The 17,083-nt window shown below is 52.2% G+C and overlaps 1 protein-coding gene across 9 annotated transcripts in view; it reads right to left on the bottom strand.

The window, feature by feature from the left end:
* MGAT5 (alpha-1,6-mannosylglycoprotein 6-beta-N-acetylglucosaminyltransferase) overlaps positions 1–17,083 on the bottom strand; it is a 362,899-nt gene that overhangs the window by 8,088 nt on the left and 337,728 nt on the right. For 8 of the 9 annotated variants that reach the window (XM_061183287.1, XM_061183259.1, XM_061183249.1 and 5 more), the window contains one exon: positions 4,216–4,373. In XM_061183287.1, the coding sequence (XP_061039270.1) occupies positions 4,216–4,373 (158 nt within the window). Of the gene's footprint in view, positions 1–1,266; positions 2,020–4,215; positions 4,374–17,083 lie in introns of those variants that run through there. The other variant, XM_061183323.1, reaches the window with a different exon arrangement.

The following is a 17,083-nucleotide window of genomic DNA, read 5'->3' as shown; positions in this document are numbered from 1 at the left end:
AAGCCAGCTGGGAGACGGAGGCACCCAGAGGGCATGGCGAGGGCAGGACGTGGAGGTCTTATGGGTTTCCTAAAGGAAACCTGAGTCAGAGACAGGGGCTGCCAGCTCCTTCACAGGACACTCCTCCTGGCCAACACAAAAAGGGGTCTCCAGAGCTCCACTGTGCATGAAAAGTTGCCATATGGAATGTGGCACTGGGATCCGGATTTATGCTTATGCTATTTATTTATTTAGGTGAATGACAGCAGCTGCTGTGTCTTCACTCAAGCCATCTGCCTGGTACGCTGCTCGTCAGGAGCGTGGAAATCTCCACCACTCATCTCAGACCCCGAGGCAAGGGGGAGAATTGTCAGGAGCCAGGAAGAAACCTTCCTGCTCCTGCCCCTGGTCTCCTGGACTCAGACTCCAGACCCAGCCTCCTGGGGTGCGAGCACGTGCGCCCATGACCACGAGGCTGCAACAGCAGCGGCCAGCCCAGGGCCGATGCCCAGAGATGACCACGAAGCACTCAAGCAGCAGGTGGTCCCTGGAGCCACAGGGGACCCATCCCCAGGCAGCTCCCCAGAGGTTCAGCTGGGGGGCGCCGGAGCCACCCATGGGTGTGACCCAACCCCCTACCCCAGGGAGCTCTCCTTTCTGTTAGCTGCAGGTCTCCGTCCCACAAGCCCCGGGCGGTCGGGAAGGCCCCTCCAGCATCCTTGCTGAGCTAGTGAGCCACAGTCCTCAGGTGCTGCCGAGGAGACCTTCCTGATGGCTGGAGCACATCCTCAAGCTCCGCCGTGGTCCCTCGCCTCTTCAGGGCGTGCGTGTCGCTGTTTCTGCCTCTCTGTTCCTGGGATGTCTGTGTCGCGCACACACGTGCACGCACACACACACACAGACACACACACACGTGCACGCGCGCACACGTGCGTGCACACACACACGCAAACACACTCCCCGCTCAGACCTGTGGCCCAGTGTGCTGTTTCCTTTCTGTGGGCCCCTGTGGTCCTCACCTCTCTCCGGCTGGCCTCAATGGCTTCTCTCACAGGATGGGAGCTGGGGCTTCCGAGGCCCCTCTGCCCTTAGTGTAGAGTTTATAGCTCTTGAAGAAGAAGAGAAGGGCCAAGCCCCCCTTCCCGTGGGGCTGCCTATTTCCTGAGCGGAGAGAAGCCGCCCACCCCTCCCCCGACGCAGACCCACTCAGGATGAAGGGACGGAAGCAGGGCCCGCCAGCAGGTCTTACTCCGTCCCCCCGCCCCATCCTGCTTAGCCCCGCCCCGTATCCACCAAGTCTCCCGGAGCTCCCTCGGAACCGCTCTGACTCAGGGCCACCTCCCTGCTCCGAAGGTGCCCACGTGCTCACAGACCAGGCCTCATGGCTTAGAATTCCTGTTCTTCAAACAAACCACCCCACACTCAATAATATTTTAGAACATACAACTTGTAAAGGTCGCAACATTGCGAAGGAAGCCTGCCGCTAACGCACGTTCCCATTTCGGAAGCCGAGGTGCGCCCGCCCTGGGTCCCAGCAGCCCGGACTCCGGCTCTTCCTGGGGCCTCTGTCCTCCGGCCCCTCCGGCCCTGGTCCAGGTCAGGTTGGGTCCCACCCGAATCACGCATGCTCCGTGCACGGGAGTTTGTGGTCGCCTCGCCATCACTCCCACCACGCCCTGCCTGACTCCACGATTCAAGACGACAGCACGGGACGCTCCAAAGGGCTCTACTTAAGTCACATCAAGTCACACTGCATGGCGAGGACAGGCCGGGGACACCCAAAGACGGAGAGGAGCTTAAACTCAGAGCCAGGCCCCAAGCCGGAGAAGAAAAAGCGGCAGCTCGCTGCTAACTGGCCATGAACACGGAGAAACCAGGAGCGCCTCACTGAAGACGTTTCAACAGACGCGCCGGGGCGCCGGGGCTTCGCGACGTTATCGGTATTTACAAATGCAGAGGCAAGGCATTCACCAGGGCTCTTGCGCGCAGAAAACTAACTTCAGGCGGCTCTACTGCAAACTCAGCATTCACGGCAGCCTCCTAGGAAGAAAACCCACGTATCTGCAGGGGATGGCGTGGGAGGGGCTGTTTAGTAATCCCACGGCACAGGGCCTGGCGCAGGACCGCCCGGCACCAAGGCTTTCTGCTCTCTGGGCTCAGCTTGGTAGACGGGGGTGGGCAGGGAGGTGGCAGGGCACTGGCGTTTCTGGTCTCAGCCTGGTGGCCTCGGGCCTGCCCCACTGCCCAAGCTCTCTGCAAGACAGGGCTTTTCTGCTCTGCCTGCAGCACCAGGTGTATATTCTCTCATCATTACCCGGGATGTCCCCATCGCACAGGTGAGGGCATTGATGGGGACAGAGGAAACTGGTGCCTTGGCTCCCCGTCCTGTGCCTCCGCGGGACCTAGCCCTTGGCCCTGCAGACGGGCGGGCTGTGGCGGGCCCCGTGCTCTCTGAGAGAGAGCCCCGGGAGCCCCGCCTCCGGCCTGGCCAGAAGGCCGGTGCTGCTGAGGGTCCCATCCGGGTTCCCTCCTCCAGAGCTGGGGCAGGGGCTGCACGGAGACAGTTCTGTGTAGACGGTCTGCAGTCTGCCCCCAGTGCATCCAGACTTCCGATCAAACAGAGGGAGACACTCGGGGTTCTCAGGAAGCCACTTTGCTACGGGAGCCGTCTGCAAAAGGGGCGAGTGGCAAGCTCCCCCCGGACCTAGAATTTGGGATACGTGCTCTGGAGATGGAAGCTTCTGGAACCATCAGAGGCCTTCCACAGACGTCAGACCAGTACTCCCTCTCACAAGGCTTCAATGGCTGCAGAGCAGGCTGCCAACCGACTCTGCTGGCCTGGCCTTTATTCTGATGGTGGAATCGAGGCCACGTTTGATCCAGGTCTTCACGTAAAAAGAACGAGAAAAAATAGCATTGCCCACATCCCTAGTCAGGAGAGCATCCCTGTAGGTGCGATGCTAGAGACCACGCTCTCTCTCTGAAAAGGGTTTTATAGCACACTTGAAGGTAATAAGACTTACAGGCAGGATCAGGCCAGCTCAGACCACTGGGCACAGATAAGCACAGCGGCCAACCATGCTCTAAAAGGGTGTGAAGCCAGAACAGGGACCGGCAAGCCTCGAGCCCTGAGTCCACTCTGTGCCTTATTATTATTATTATTTTTTGGGGGGGGGCATACGGCAGGCAGGATCTTAGTTCCCTGACCAGGGATCGAACCCGTGCCCCCCGCAGTGGAAGCGTGGAGTCCTAACCGTTGGACTTCCAGGGAAGTCCCCACTCTGTTCCTTAAACATCCTCTTCAAGACTGGGGCAGAACCACAGCTCTGCGGAATATCTGGGGTTGGGATAGCAAATCCCTCAGGGGAAAACACCGCATTAGAGTTCTTAAGGTTGGGAGGAGGTGACAGGTAATTAACCAGGTTGTGGCCCAGGGAGGGTGTGATAAATATCAGGGCACAGATTCAGCACTGACAGGGGGCATGAGTCAGAGGCCAGAAGAAACTTCACATGGAAATCTGGAAAGTGCAAACACCAAACTCAAAATGCCACTGCAAAGGGAAATGAATGGTGTGACTTCAGGTAACACAAGCAGCACGAGAAAAGAAAGCCCAGCAACAGAGAAGGTCCCTCCTGGTTCACTCTGGCCTGTGACCCCAGTTCTGCAGCCGCACCCCTGCTCAGGGACCCGGCAAAGCCAGGCCTGCTCACGCCCTCAAAGGGGCTGGAATAGAGTGCAAAAGGAGATGGGGCTGCAGGAGGGGAAGGAGGCAGGGAAATTTGCTGCGGGCAGTTCTGTGCTAGCTCCCTGCCCATATTTTTCATTCCTTCCAGACTCCCTGACTCTGGGGACCTGGCTACAGCCAGGGGACGTCAGGGGCGGGTCCGTCCGTGCTTGTGGTTCTGTGCCCATCTCGGCTCCTTGGGTACCAATTAGCAAACTGAACACCTCCCGCCATCTCCAAGTCCCGACTTCCCGTTATTTATGCAAACAAAACACCCCTATTCGAATTCTAAATATATCAGCAGGCCAGGTGACCTCATCTACTCAACAATAAAAGCACTGGGCCAACTTTCTCTGGGTGGAGGGGGGCGGTGGGATCACGCTATAACCTTTTCCACATCTTATTCCAACAGCCCACGAGCCTAGAAAGGAAAACCTTATCCCTCTCAACCCAGCTCTAACCCAGAGGCGAGCTGGAGGCTGAGCCGCCTCTCCCGGGCTCCAGCACTTACTTGAGCAAGTCCTTGTCCTTGTTGAGATGCTGGAAGAAGGAAGGCTCGCAGATAAGCTGTTTCTCCTGACACACCTGCTTGCAGGACTGCCCGGGCTCAGCAAGCTTTACCTGCAGGGCACTCAGGGGCGGCCACATCACTTGCCCATGGCAGAAGTCCTAGAATGACAAAGAAACCATCAGCCAAGGGACCAGGGATGCAAATGGGGGGTCCCCAGTCTGCCAACGAGTCCCAACAAGGGGGGCGGGCACCTGGTCATGGGAGAGCAGTGAGGGGCAGGAGGCAAGACCAGACAGACTTGGGTTGGAACCCGGCTCAGCTAGAACACGGTCTTGGCCTTGGTCTTCGCCTCTACCTACCAGCTTTCTGTGCACAGCACTGTGCCTGCCAGTAACGGGGGCTATTCACTCGTATCGCCACCTACAATGATGCAATCGAGCTAAAGCCTCCACGCTTGAAAGCCCATCTCCAGATCCACCTTCACCAGCTGTTCTATTCCCTCCGCCCGAATTCCAAAGACATTTTCAGTGTCTACCTAATTTGGCGGTTACCTAATATGACACTGTTGTGTGAGTGCTGGTTTCAACTTAGGGAAGCAAAGGAGCACAGCAAGGAGTCTGCAGGCATCTGGGATAGAACCTATTGCGGGGTCGTGGTCTTCATAGAGGCTCAGTGCTTGTTGGTTGAAAACAATTGTAACACACAAATTCAACGGCTAGAGAAACAAGTCTGAGGATGTGTGATAGGAGGTCAAGTAAGCTGGTACCCCCTGCAAGGAGGGGCGCCCCGAGGCACGGAAGGTGGTGGCATGCTCAGGATGGGGCTGGGTGGTCATTCCTAGGATCTAGAGGGTGCGCAGGAAATTAACACATCCAAGGAAGTCACAGGCGTGGAGGACCAGGAAGTAACCTGTGCAGCATGGTGAACGGGCAGCCTAGTTATGAAGCTGAGTGTTGAGGAGAAAGACGAAGTGGGACCAGGGAAAGGGCAAGTGAGGAGTGGGAACTCTCTCTGCCCTGGGACCCAGCTTTCATCTCAGCTGTGCTCGGAGCGACCCTGAATAGGTCCTGAGGGTGGAAACTCATGCACCACTGGCAACCAGAGCTTGCTCTGCTTGCACGATGTTGATGGAACCCTAGTAAAATTCTTCTGAATCCCCGGGCCGCCCAACCTGCAGAAGATGATGTCAGGGCAGGAGCCCTGAAGAGCCATGTTTGTGTAACTTTTTGGGGGGCGGGCTAGCCCTCAGGGGCACCCAGTGGTTAGGGTTCAGATCCTGGGCTCTGAATTCCACTTGTAGGAATTCACCCCAGACGTATGGGACACATTGGGCAAAGAAACCTACACAGGACACAGGAATCCCAGCAGTATTGTTAGAAGAGAAGCAGAAGACTTGAAACAACCTAAAGGCTGTATTTAAACAGGTAACTGTTTAGATACAAAGAATACCAAAAAATGCAACAGGTTCCAATGTGCTGACATGGAAACATCCCCAGGACATACTGAGAAAGAAAAGAAACAGGTTGAAGGCTGGTGTATAGTGTGTTTCCATTTGTGTTGATACGTATAAACAATCACGCCTGTGTTCCTGCAAGAATATCTCTGGTGCCACTGAGGAGGGGAAACGGGTAACAGGGTCAGGAATGGTCAGGGAATTTACTTTTAAATGTATGTCCTTCTGGAATATTCTCTCTTTCCTCCTGCCTACTTTCTCTCCTCTGCATGGATGAGGGGCTGATTAATCACATCAGGCTTTCAGAACAAGTGCTGGCAGGGGAAGGTTCCATGCCCCCCATCGGTCACGTGGAGAATTGCAGGAGGGCCGGGCCCTGCTGGGTCCCTGAGCAGTGAGGTGGGTGCAGCCCCAGAATGCAGACCAGAGCTGCATGTTGGGGGGGGGGGGGCCCTTCTGGGCTGCTCGCATTTTTCTCTTCTAAACCTCAGCTTCCTCCTTAGAAAAATGCATACAATGATACTGATGATTTCCTATGGCTTCTGCCTCTCTCCACCTCCTTCCTGAAGGTGACGCCGTTACACGTTAAGGAAGGTAAATGGCAGGTAGGCTTATACTCCAGTCTCCTCAAATCGGTGCTTGAGACCCCACCAGTAAGGAGAACCCGCCATCGTTCCCCACCTCACTCGATCCTGTGATGCAGGGATGCACGTGCTTGAGCCTGAGTGGTTAGGCTCAAAGGTTAACTAACAAATCCTTCACTGCACGTAGTTGGGAAACCTAGAGCCTGGATTCGTATCAGCTGAAAACAAAAGATTCCAGAAGGGTCTAATAATTCAGAGATGATAGAAACGCACTGGATTATTTAAAGATAATAGGATCCAGTTTACTCTTTTGCAAGTGACAGAGTAAGCAGTCTTCCCTATCTCACAGCCCTGGGCATGACCACAGGCAGGCCACTCCCTGGGCAGGAAGACGTCTTCTGACTCCTCAGATTCATGATGATCTTGAGCATAAGCCACGGACTTGCTAAGGCGCGGGAAGCGAAATAACTTGGGTCTAGACACCGTTACTAAGGGTGACAGCGTGACTGCAGACCCGGGGCACCCTGAGTGGGAACCCTGAGTGTTCGCTGGCGGCCACTGCTCTCTAACCTGGCAGCGTATGGAAACTTACTGGCTGGCCTTTGGTACTCTGTCCATCAAATTGGTAGGAAAACACACAATGATCAACGTAGTTATTGCTGATCAAAGCTGAGCGGGTGCACGGATATTTGGAAAAGGTTAAGTGTTTTTTTCTTGTTTGTTTTTTTGGTTAGTTTTCCTGGCTGGCTACTGCAAGCAACTTTGCCTATAATCCTTTAGGAGAAATCTGAAAACCTCTACAGCCTTTAAGCATTATAACAGAGAGAGTCAAGATCCAATGGACAGCAAAGGCTACTGTGTGACTGTGTGGGGGAAATCTAGATCATTGCACACCCATGATGGCTGAAGGCTCCAACTCTGGCTTTTATAGCCTGGTAAGAACGCTGTAGAATGTCTCTCCTTACATGACATCTACAGGCAGTTAGCACCGAGGGTAGCATCTCTACACCTGTTGAGTTTGGCAGACTCTTACGAAACTTGGCTTCTTATTTATTGTGAGCCTTGTGTGGTCATGTGAAGTAGTCCGAGGGGTAAAACCAGAACGAGGAGAAAGATTCTGCCACGTTAGAATAGGAGGTGATGCGGCCAAGGAAGGCACTTCAAGTCTGAGACCCGGATGTGAGGCTTGGCCTCACCAGGGCGGGGCTCTGGGTATGCTGCTTGGTCCGGTCCTGCCTCCGTGGCTTGTCTGTAGAGAGCGATGCTCACAGACTGTGGGTGATGGAGCTGAGCTGAAGGCTGCCAGACAGCAGGGGCTCCCCTAACGCTCATCGCCCTCCTCTTGTCCCTCTGCAGAGGCGCTGCCTGCGCCCTGCATCGGGGTTTGGAGGCGCTGCAGCACTGGCATCTGTAGAAGCAGGGGCAGCCCTGGGTAGATGGAGCCCTGCGCCTCATCCTGAGCAGGGCAGGATGGCTCTGCGAGGTCTGCAGGAGGGCAAGTGCCTCAAAGCTACGCTGCGGGGCAGATCTGCCCCACCTGCTCATTTCAATAAACTGTTGCAGGCGCCCTCTCTGAGGTGCCCTTCATCAGGTGAGCTCAGCTCAATTACACATGAACTCTTAGGCCCCGGTCACTCTTGCTCGTGGCTCACCGGGGGCTGGTCTGGCATCCTCTCAGTACTCTGTTTTAGGGGCCAGTAGGATCAGAAGTAGTGAAAATATGTTGGTGAGAATGTATACTGGTGCAGCCACTATGAAAAACAGCATGGAGGTTACTCAAAAAACTAGAGTTGCCATACGACCCAGCAATCCCATTCCTGGGCATATATCTGGAGAAAACTCTAATTCAAAAACATATATGCACCCCCAATGTTCACAGCAGCACTATTTACAATAGCCAAGACATGGAAGCAACCTAAGTGTCCATCAACAGATGAATGGATAAAGAAATTGTGGTTGGCAGATAGATAGGTAGATATGGATACAGATATAGGAATACTACTCAGCCACGAAAAAGAATGAAATAATGCTATTTGCAACAATATGGATGGACCTAGAGGTTATCATACTAAGTGAAGTAAGTCAGACAAAGACAAATACCATATGATATCACTTATATGTGGAATCTAAAATATGACACAAATGAACTTATCTATGAAACAGAAACAGACTCACAGAGATAGACTGGTGGTCGCCAAGGGGGAGGTGGGCAGAAGAAGGACGGATTGGGAGCTTGGGATTAGCAGATGCAGACTATTATATGTATGCATAACTGAATCACTTTGCTGTACACCAGAAACTAACACAACAATGTAAATCAACGAAACTTCAATAAAATAAATTAAAAAAAAAAAAAAAAAGAAATGGTGAAAAGAGCAGCAGGCCCTTCTTAAGGCTTGGTGAACCATCTGGAAAGCCTGAAGGTGATAAAATTGAACACATGGAGGCCTGAAGGTGTCCTTAGTCGGTATGACACCAGGTAAGGCAGGAGGGAGTGGGGATCTGAGTTATGATTCTGACCCCCAGCTAGGAGACTTCATAGATGCCCCTCAAGCTCTCTCTGTCCACTTTCACATCTAAAATGGAGAAACTATCACTTGTCCTTATGTAACTCCTGTGAGATAAAAAAAAAAGAGGTGACTCTTAAGAAGGCACCTACCGATGTTAAAGATAATATTCCAAGGTAGACCATTATTTGCTGCCAGGGTCCAGAGGGAAAAGTTGAGTTGCCTGGATTATATATGACAATCGCCCACAAGGGCCATCCCTTTGCCCAGCTGCTTGAAGGGCACAACTGAGACAGCAGCCCATCATAAGCCTCTTCTCACCCCCAGGTGCCAGCCCCACTGGGTGCTCGCAGAAAGCTGGAGGTCCTCTGTTTCACTCAACCTCAGCACCGGCTATCAGGGCAATGCCGACATGCCTTGTCTCCTTGTTTGCTCGCTCACTCATTCATTTGTTCATTCAATAAAATACTTGCTAAGATGCAGAAAAGCATGAGGGTTTGGAGCTCGAACTGTTAGGGTTTGAATCTCAGCCTCTCCATCTAGCAGCTGAGTGCTCCTGGCTAGCTCCAGAATTGTTCTTTGCCTCAGTTTCCTAAACTGTAAAAGGAAGAATACATCAACTGCCACCTCATAGAGCTGTCGAGGGGATTAAATTAATTATAATGTGTAAAGTGCTCAGAAAAGTGCCTGATAAATATAACACCATGGGTTGGCTCTTCTAGGCCTTGGGGGTGACTTGGTGAATAAAAAAAAAAAAAGGAACCAAAAACAAAACACCTGCCTTTGTAGAGCTTATTTTCAGTGAGGGAGACAGAGAAACAACATAAATCAATTATATGTAATATATTAAAGGTGATAATTGCTCTAAATAAGAATGAAGTGAGGAAAAGGAATCGGGACTGTTGGGGAAGAGGGTATTCAGATAAGTCATCATTGAGAAGGTGACATTTGAGAAAAGACCCGAGGAAGTAAAGGCGTGAGCCACGCAAGTACGTGGGAAGGACATGATAGGCAGAGGCAAACCAAGATCGGAGGCTCTGACGACGGAGCTTCTAGCAGGCCCCAGGAGGAGCGGGGAGCTGCACACAGCTTGAGCAGTGTGTGCATGCTGGGGCCGGAGGTGGGAGGAGGTGGGAGGAGATGGGAGGAGGTGGGAGGAGGTGGGAGGAGGTGGGAGGAGGTGGGAGGAGATGATGGGAGGAGATGGGAGGAGGTGGGAGGAGGTGGGAGGAGGTGGGAGGAGGTGGGAGGAGGTGGGAGGAGATGATGGGAGGAGATGGGAGGAGGTGGGAGGAGGTGGGAGGAGGTGGGAGGAGGTGGGAGGAGATGATGGGAGGAGGTGGGAGGAGGTGGGAGGAGATGGGAGGAGGTGGGAGGAGGTGGGAGGAGGTGGGAGGAGGTGGGAGGAGGTGGGCCGGAGGTGGGAGGAGGTGGGAGGAGGTGGGAGGAGGTGGGAGGAGGTGGGAGGAGATGGGCCGGAGGTGGGAGGAGGTGGGAGGAGATGGGAGGAGATGGGAGGAGGTGGGAGGAGGTGGGAGGAGGTGGGAGGAGGTGGGAGGAGATGATGGGAGGAGATGGGAGGAGGTGGGAGGAGGTGGGAGGAGGTGGGAGGAGATGATGGGAGGAGGTGGGAGGAGGTGGGAGGAGATGGGCTGGAGGTGGGAGGAGGTGGGAGGAGGTGGGAGGAGGTGGGAGGAGGTGGGAGGAGATGGGCCGGAGGTGGGAGGAGGTGGGAGGAGATGGTGGGAGGAGGTGGGAGGAGGTGGGAGGAGGTGGGAGGAGATGGGAGGAGATGGGAGGAGGTGGGAGGAGGTGGGAGGAGGTGGGAGGAGGTGGGAGGAGATGGTGGGAGGAGATGATGGGAGGAGGTGGGAGGAGGTGGGAGGAGGTGGGAGGATGTGGGAGGAGGTGGGAGGAGGTGGGAGGATGTGGGAGGAGGTGGGAGGAGGTGGGAGGAGATGATGGGAGGAGATGGGAGGAGGTGGGAGGAGATGGGAGGAGGTGGGAGGAGGTGGGAGGAGATGGGAGGAGATGGGCCGGAGGTGGGAGGAGGTGGGAGGAGGTGGGAGGAGGTGGGAGGAGGTGGGAGGAGATGGTGGGAGGAGGTGGGAGGAGGTGGGAGGAGGTGGGAGGAGGTGGGAGGAGATGATGGGAGGAGATGGGAGGAGGTGGGAGGAGGTGGGAGGAGGTGGGAGGAGGTGGGAGGAGATGATGGGAGGAGGTGGGAGGAGGTGGGAGGAGGTGGGAGGAGGTGGGAGGAGGTGGGAGGAGATGATGGGAGGAGGTGGGAGGAGGTGGGAGGAGATGGGAGGAGGTGGGAGGAGATGGGAGGAGGTGGGAGGAGGTGGGAGGAGGTGGGAGGAGGTGGGAGGAGGTGGGCCGAGGTGGGAGGAGGTGGGAGGAGGTGGGAGGAGATGGGAGGAGATGGGAGGAGGTGGGCCGAGGTGGGAGGAGGTGGGAGGAGGTGGGAGGAGGTGGGAGGAGGTGGGCCGAGGTGGGAGGAGGTGGGAGGAGGTGGGCCGAGGTGGGAGGAGGTGGGAGGAGGTGGGAGGAGGTGGGAGGAGGTGGGCCGAGGTGGGAGGAGGTGGGAGGAGGTGGGAGGAGATGGGAGGAGATGGGAGGAGGTGGGCCGAGGTGGGAGGAGGTGGGAGGAGGTGGGAGGAGGTGGGAGGAGGTGGGAGGAGATGCGGTCTGGGAGGTCCCGGGGCTCAGAGTACCCAGGGCTTTGGGGGCCCATGCAAAGCCTTGGCGCTTTTTCTTGGAGTGAGATAGAAGCTACTGGAGAGTTCTGGGCAGAGGAGTGACTGCGCTGAGAATGGAAGGCAGGAGAAGAAGCAGAAGCAGAGAGACGGGAAGCCACGCCACAGTGCGGGACAGAGAGAACGGCCTCAGGCCAGACCCACGTCTTTGTCCAATAAACCTCCATGAAATGCTCATGTCATAGGGTGGCTTTGAAGGTTTTCTCATGCATCCATTCAAAACTTGACAAATGATCATTAACGCCTATGCTGGGTGCTGGAAATAAGAACGTGCATGAGACAGAGTCTCCGGGTTCAGAGACTCCATCTAGCAAAGGAGGCTGGCATTTAAAAAATTACAGAACAGTACAAAACAGATGTCCAAACAGGATGTAAAGGCCACTGAGAGGAGAGAGAGAATTAACTCTGGGGAAGGGAAGGAGGGTAGGGGTAGCAATCAGAGAAGGCTTCCAGGAAATAGGGACTTCTGGGCTGGGTTTTGTAGGCTAAATACGAGTTAGTGGCTTATCATAAACATGGTGCTTTGCAGATAACTGGTGCTCAATAAAGAGCTGTTGAACTGCACTGAAGGGTTCTGGCATCGTGGGGCTTTGACAGTAGAAGTAGAAAAGAATAATATTCTAACCCAGAAGCTTTATACAACCAGAAGAGACATAAATAGTAATTTCCAATCTGGTTAACAAGCCCACTTACAACACAGAACATCTGCATTCCTCTCTAATAATTATTTCAACCAGTCACCAAATTTCCCTAAATTTGCTTGACTATGAAATTCTCCTAGAGTAACTATAATAAGAAAGGTTTATTAATCAACAAATTTATGAGAAAAAGTAATGTTCGGAATCAATGAACACAATGTACTGTGAAAAAGAAGTAAGGATGCTGCCTTTATAACAAAGGCTAAGTAGCAGCATGGAGAAAACGTTATTTATCAAATACCTAAAGAGCTGGAGAAGACTGGGTGGGGGGAAGAGGCAGGCTGCTCCCTAGGAGAGAAGCACCAGGTGGGCGGGCTGGCTTGTCCCTCCCTCTCGGTGGTACGTGATGGGATCTTTTCCACAAACCCCCCACCCCCAGAGTGGAGGTCTGCCCAAACCTTTGAGTTACTACGTCCATGACATATCAGGTGCAAGTAGATTTCTGCGGAAACGCACATTGTCTGGAACCAAGAAGACAGGTTCAGATACAGGTCTGGGGGCAGGATCTAAAGGAAGTAAGGTCAGGAATTTGCAAAAAAAAAAAAAAAAAAAAAAAAAAAGAAAAGGGGGTGGTGGTGTAGGTTCAAGGCCATGACATTGGGGTTTGGGCCAAGTTCAGCCAGCTATCTTATAGCTGGGAAATCCAGGGCCAAGCACAGAAAAAGTGTTCAATACATTGTGACTGACTGGATTAAACACATTTCAGTTGCCTGCTGGTACCCGCCATTCTCAGCCTGTGCTGTCCTCAAAAGGAGTGAACTCTGTCCACGGGTGGCCCCTGGGGCTGATTCCCAGTAGTGGGTGCAAATTTACATTTCCACAAGGGCAACAGAGAAGGTGGCTGTGAAGCTGAGTTGTGGTGACTAATCTCTACGATGATCTTTACACTGCAAATCAACGAGTCAACCAGCTCACTCTGGAAAGAGTCAGACGTAAACCTCCCACATTTCAAATTCTTCTACGACTAGGAGTCTATCGGGAGAAACAAAAACAAACGTCCACACGCATGCGAATGTTCAAGATAACACTCCACTTTTCAAGACAGCTAAAAGGAGGAAAGGACCCAACTGGAGAATGGATCAACAAACTGTGGGCTATCCATACAATGGAATACTATTCAGCAGTGAAAAAAGAATGAAGTACCAACACATGCTACAACGTGCATGAACCTCACAAGCATTAAGCTGAGAAATCTCCAGGGAGGGAAAATCTACAGAGACAGAACACAGCTCAGTGTTTTCCTGGGGCTGGGGGAACAAGCCAAGACTGACTGCATATAGGCACAAAAGAGCTTTTCAGGGTGATGGAGATGTTATAAAACTAGATTGTGGTGGTAATTGCTCAAGTCTATCAATTTACTAAAAAAAAAAAAAAAAATCATTGAATTGTACCCTTACGTGGAGTGAATTTTAGGGTCTGTAAATTACACCTCAATGAAGCTGTTTAAAAAACTACACCTCGATTGGTTTCTGGGCTCCTGCAGCAGCAAGTAGTTAAGGCTTTCAGAGGACCTACTCTGTGCCAAGCACTGTTCTTTGTCTTAAACATGTATTCAACTACTGATTCCTCCGCCAGCCCTTTGGGGTAGGTAGTATTATCCCCATTGCACAGAAGAGGAAACAGCACAGAGAGATTAGAAACGTGACGGAGGTCCCCGAGACAGGGGGGGCGGAGCCAGGATGTGAACCTGGCTGTCAAACTGCAGGGCCCAGCAATGAAATCATTACCTACCCAGTCCCTCTGGGTTCAGCAATGGCTGGGCAAACAGCAACCACTGATTTTTCAAAAGAGGAAACATTCCTAAGTGACTGCCAACTTTCTCCCTGTTTCTATGCCTTTTCCTCTTCCCCTGCAAGCTGGCACCTCCACCATCCCCCCTACCCTGCCAACCAGCTTCACTGCCAGGCTTGAACATGCCCCATGGAGTTCGGGATGGGCCCCGATGAGCTGGCTTTCCCAGGCGCTGAAGCTGATTCCACTGCGGCTCTTGGAGCTAACTCTTTTCTCCCCTCCGTATCTCCAGAGTGCTTTTCACATAAATGACACAGCTCCTTGCAAGATAATATGAGCACAGTCATCTTGTAGAGTATTTGCAGGGTCTTTACAGAAAGTAGAAAATAGGGCTGAAGAGCATGTGCACGGTTTTCAGAAAGCAATCTCAACATGGTTTTCAGAAAGCAATCTCAACATCGCCAAGAACTTGCTCTACGCTCTAGCCTGAGGCAAAGACCTAAGTCTTTCCCAAGAAATGCACAAGGAGAACCATGACAGGCCTGGACACACCCAGGTTAGGGAAGAATAGTGCTCTTGATCTTAGATTACAAAGATTTTTCTTCTTGGCACACACTCCCGCTGCTGGAGAGAGTGCCTCTTTTGGAGAGCTGATATAAAACAGCGTGCAAGGCTTCCCTGGTGGCGCAGTGGTTAAGAATCCACCTGCCAATGCAGGGGACACGGGTTCGAGCCCTGGTCCGGGAAGATCCCACATGCCGCGGAGCAACTAAGCCCGTGCGCCACAACTACTGAGCCTGTGCTCTAGAGTCCGCGAGCCACAACTACTGAGCCCACGTGCCACAACTACTGAAGCCTGCACGCCTACAGCCTGTGCTCCGCAACAAGAGAAGCCACTGCAATGAGAAGTCCACACACCACAACGAAGAGTAGCCCCCTCTCGCCGCAACTAGAGAAAGCCCGTGCACAGCAACGAAGACCCAGTGCAGCCATAAATGAATGAATGAATGAATGAATAAATTAATTTAAAAAATACAAAAATAAAAGAGTGTGCAATCCAAATCAACATTTTTAGTACAGTAAAGGGAGAGGGGGCATTAAGGGAAGAAGCAAGTGGTTTTCCTAAAGCCAGGATTTGTTCCCATTGGTGCTGCCTGGGCTGGTAGGGTAGGTCAACCTGCTGTCAACCACTCCGTAGAGTAGATGTTGAAACCTGGGGCTTTCTCAACTGCTGTCAATTGGCTTCCTCTGGCTCCTGTTGCCTGGGGTGAGCTTGATGGACAACCTTGAAAGGGTTCTGGGATAAAAGCTTCCTTATTCCCCTAGCAGATCGCATGGAGGACTCTGAAGGCAGAGATCAGCCTAATTAGGGCTGTGGTGCTCCTACAGTTTAAGAGACGAGAAGCGTATGCTCCCACCGCCCCTTCGGAGCTTGAGGCTTTCCTGTTCATACCGGGAACACCGCTCTCTCCCCTCACTGCTCTTTGAAGATATTCTTTTGGCTGCAAAAATAACGAACACCCCAAGCTCTAAAACACTAGAGCCTGGGGCTAATCGTTAGAGGCAGAAGACCCAATCTGTGAACCAGTGGGGTCTTGGCTTCCTAATTTCCCTCTGGTTTGGGGGAACATTACGGCTCTGACAAAACCCTCCCCAGAGGCCTGGGATAAACTCAGAATAGGCCCCTTTATTGCTCATTTAGCAGCACTGAGAGAATGTTGAGTAAGAAATGCCCCAAACACAAGATTCCTAGATGACTTTTCTAAAACACCAATCTGAGAGCATCACTGCCCTATTCCTGGGTTAAAACCTTTCTTTAGCCTCTTGTCCCAGAAACAAATTGAATTCTTCAGCTGAGCCGCAGCATCTCTTCATGATGTGTCTCCTCCTCCAACCTCTTCTCTCACATCATCTCTCTCTTCAGTCACAGCCAAACTTCCAATAATTCACCACCATTTCTCTTTTTCACCCCCAGGCCTTTGCATCACGACCTGTCTGTACCACGACTTTGCCTTTAGGACTCAGCTCCCGCAAAGTGCTTCCAGACAGACTCTCGCTCCCCTCCCCCATCCCCACCCTGCATCTGAGTTGCGTGATCCCAAAGCACCTGGGTAGTCACTATGACAGGTGTAACCAATGGCAGCAGCATCACCTGTGAACTTGACCTTGAAGCTACCCGAGGATAGGGCCTCATCCTTTGACACCTCTTCTTGCCCAACTCCCAGCACAGTCTGCAGCCCCCTCCAGCTGACAAATATTTTCAGAGCGGATGAATGAATAAACAACAGCAGGCAAAAAAGAAATCCCTGGATTTCTGTGAACCGCAGAGCTCTGCAGGAAAAAATCTCTACCAAGGAGGTAGTGTGAAAGGGCAGTTTTACGAGCATGTTTTCCAGAAGACAATTTTACTAGCATGCTCTCCAAATCATAAGGGCCAAGATGAGCCTCCTGGTTCTTGGCACATAGGGAAAAAAAGCACACACTCTCACTCCCCTTCTCATTCATTTATTCATGTCTTCGGCTTTTGTGCACCTACTCTGTGCCAGGCAGAGGGCTAGGCACTTGGATGTCAAGGGGAACAAGCTGGGTGTGGCCCCGAATCACAGAGCATTTGACAAGGTCTATTTGGGGAATGGGATCTTCCTGTTTGAAAGGAAACCTAGTAATAGATTCACAGAGAACAGGCCACATGAGAACTTCTAAGGACTGGCTGGGATTCAAGAATCTTAGGGAAGAAAGAAAGACAGTCTTCAAATAAATGTGATAAAGAGTCTTTTCAAGTATCATATGATAACACTTATATGTGGAATCTAAAAAAATGATACATATGAACTTATTTACAAAACAGAAACAGACTCACAGACATAGGAAACAAACTTACGGTTACTAAAGGGGAACGGTCGGGGAAGGGATAAATTAGGAGTTTGGGATTAACATACACACACTACTATATATAAAATAGATAATCAACAAGGACCTACTGTATAGCACGGGGAACTCAATATTCTATAATAACCTACATGGGAAAAGAATCTGAAAAAGAATGGACATATGTACATGTAAAATGAAATCATTCTGCTGTACACCTGATTGATTTAGGTTGTACACAACATTCTAAATCAACTATACTCTAATA

Source organism: Eubalaena glacialis, chromosome 1, assembly GCF_028564815.1.
Source record: "Eubalaena glacialis isolate mEubGla1 chromosome 1, mEubGla1.1.hap2.+ XY, whole genome shotgun sequence".
NCBI classification, from domain to species: domain Eukaryota; kingdom Metazoa; phylum Chordata; class Mammalia; order Artiodactyla; family Balaenidae; genus Eubalaena; species Eubalaena glacialis.
The sequence above is the reverse complement of the archived record's forward strand: the minus strand, read 5'-3'. Positions and strand labels throughout refer to the sequence as shown.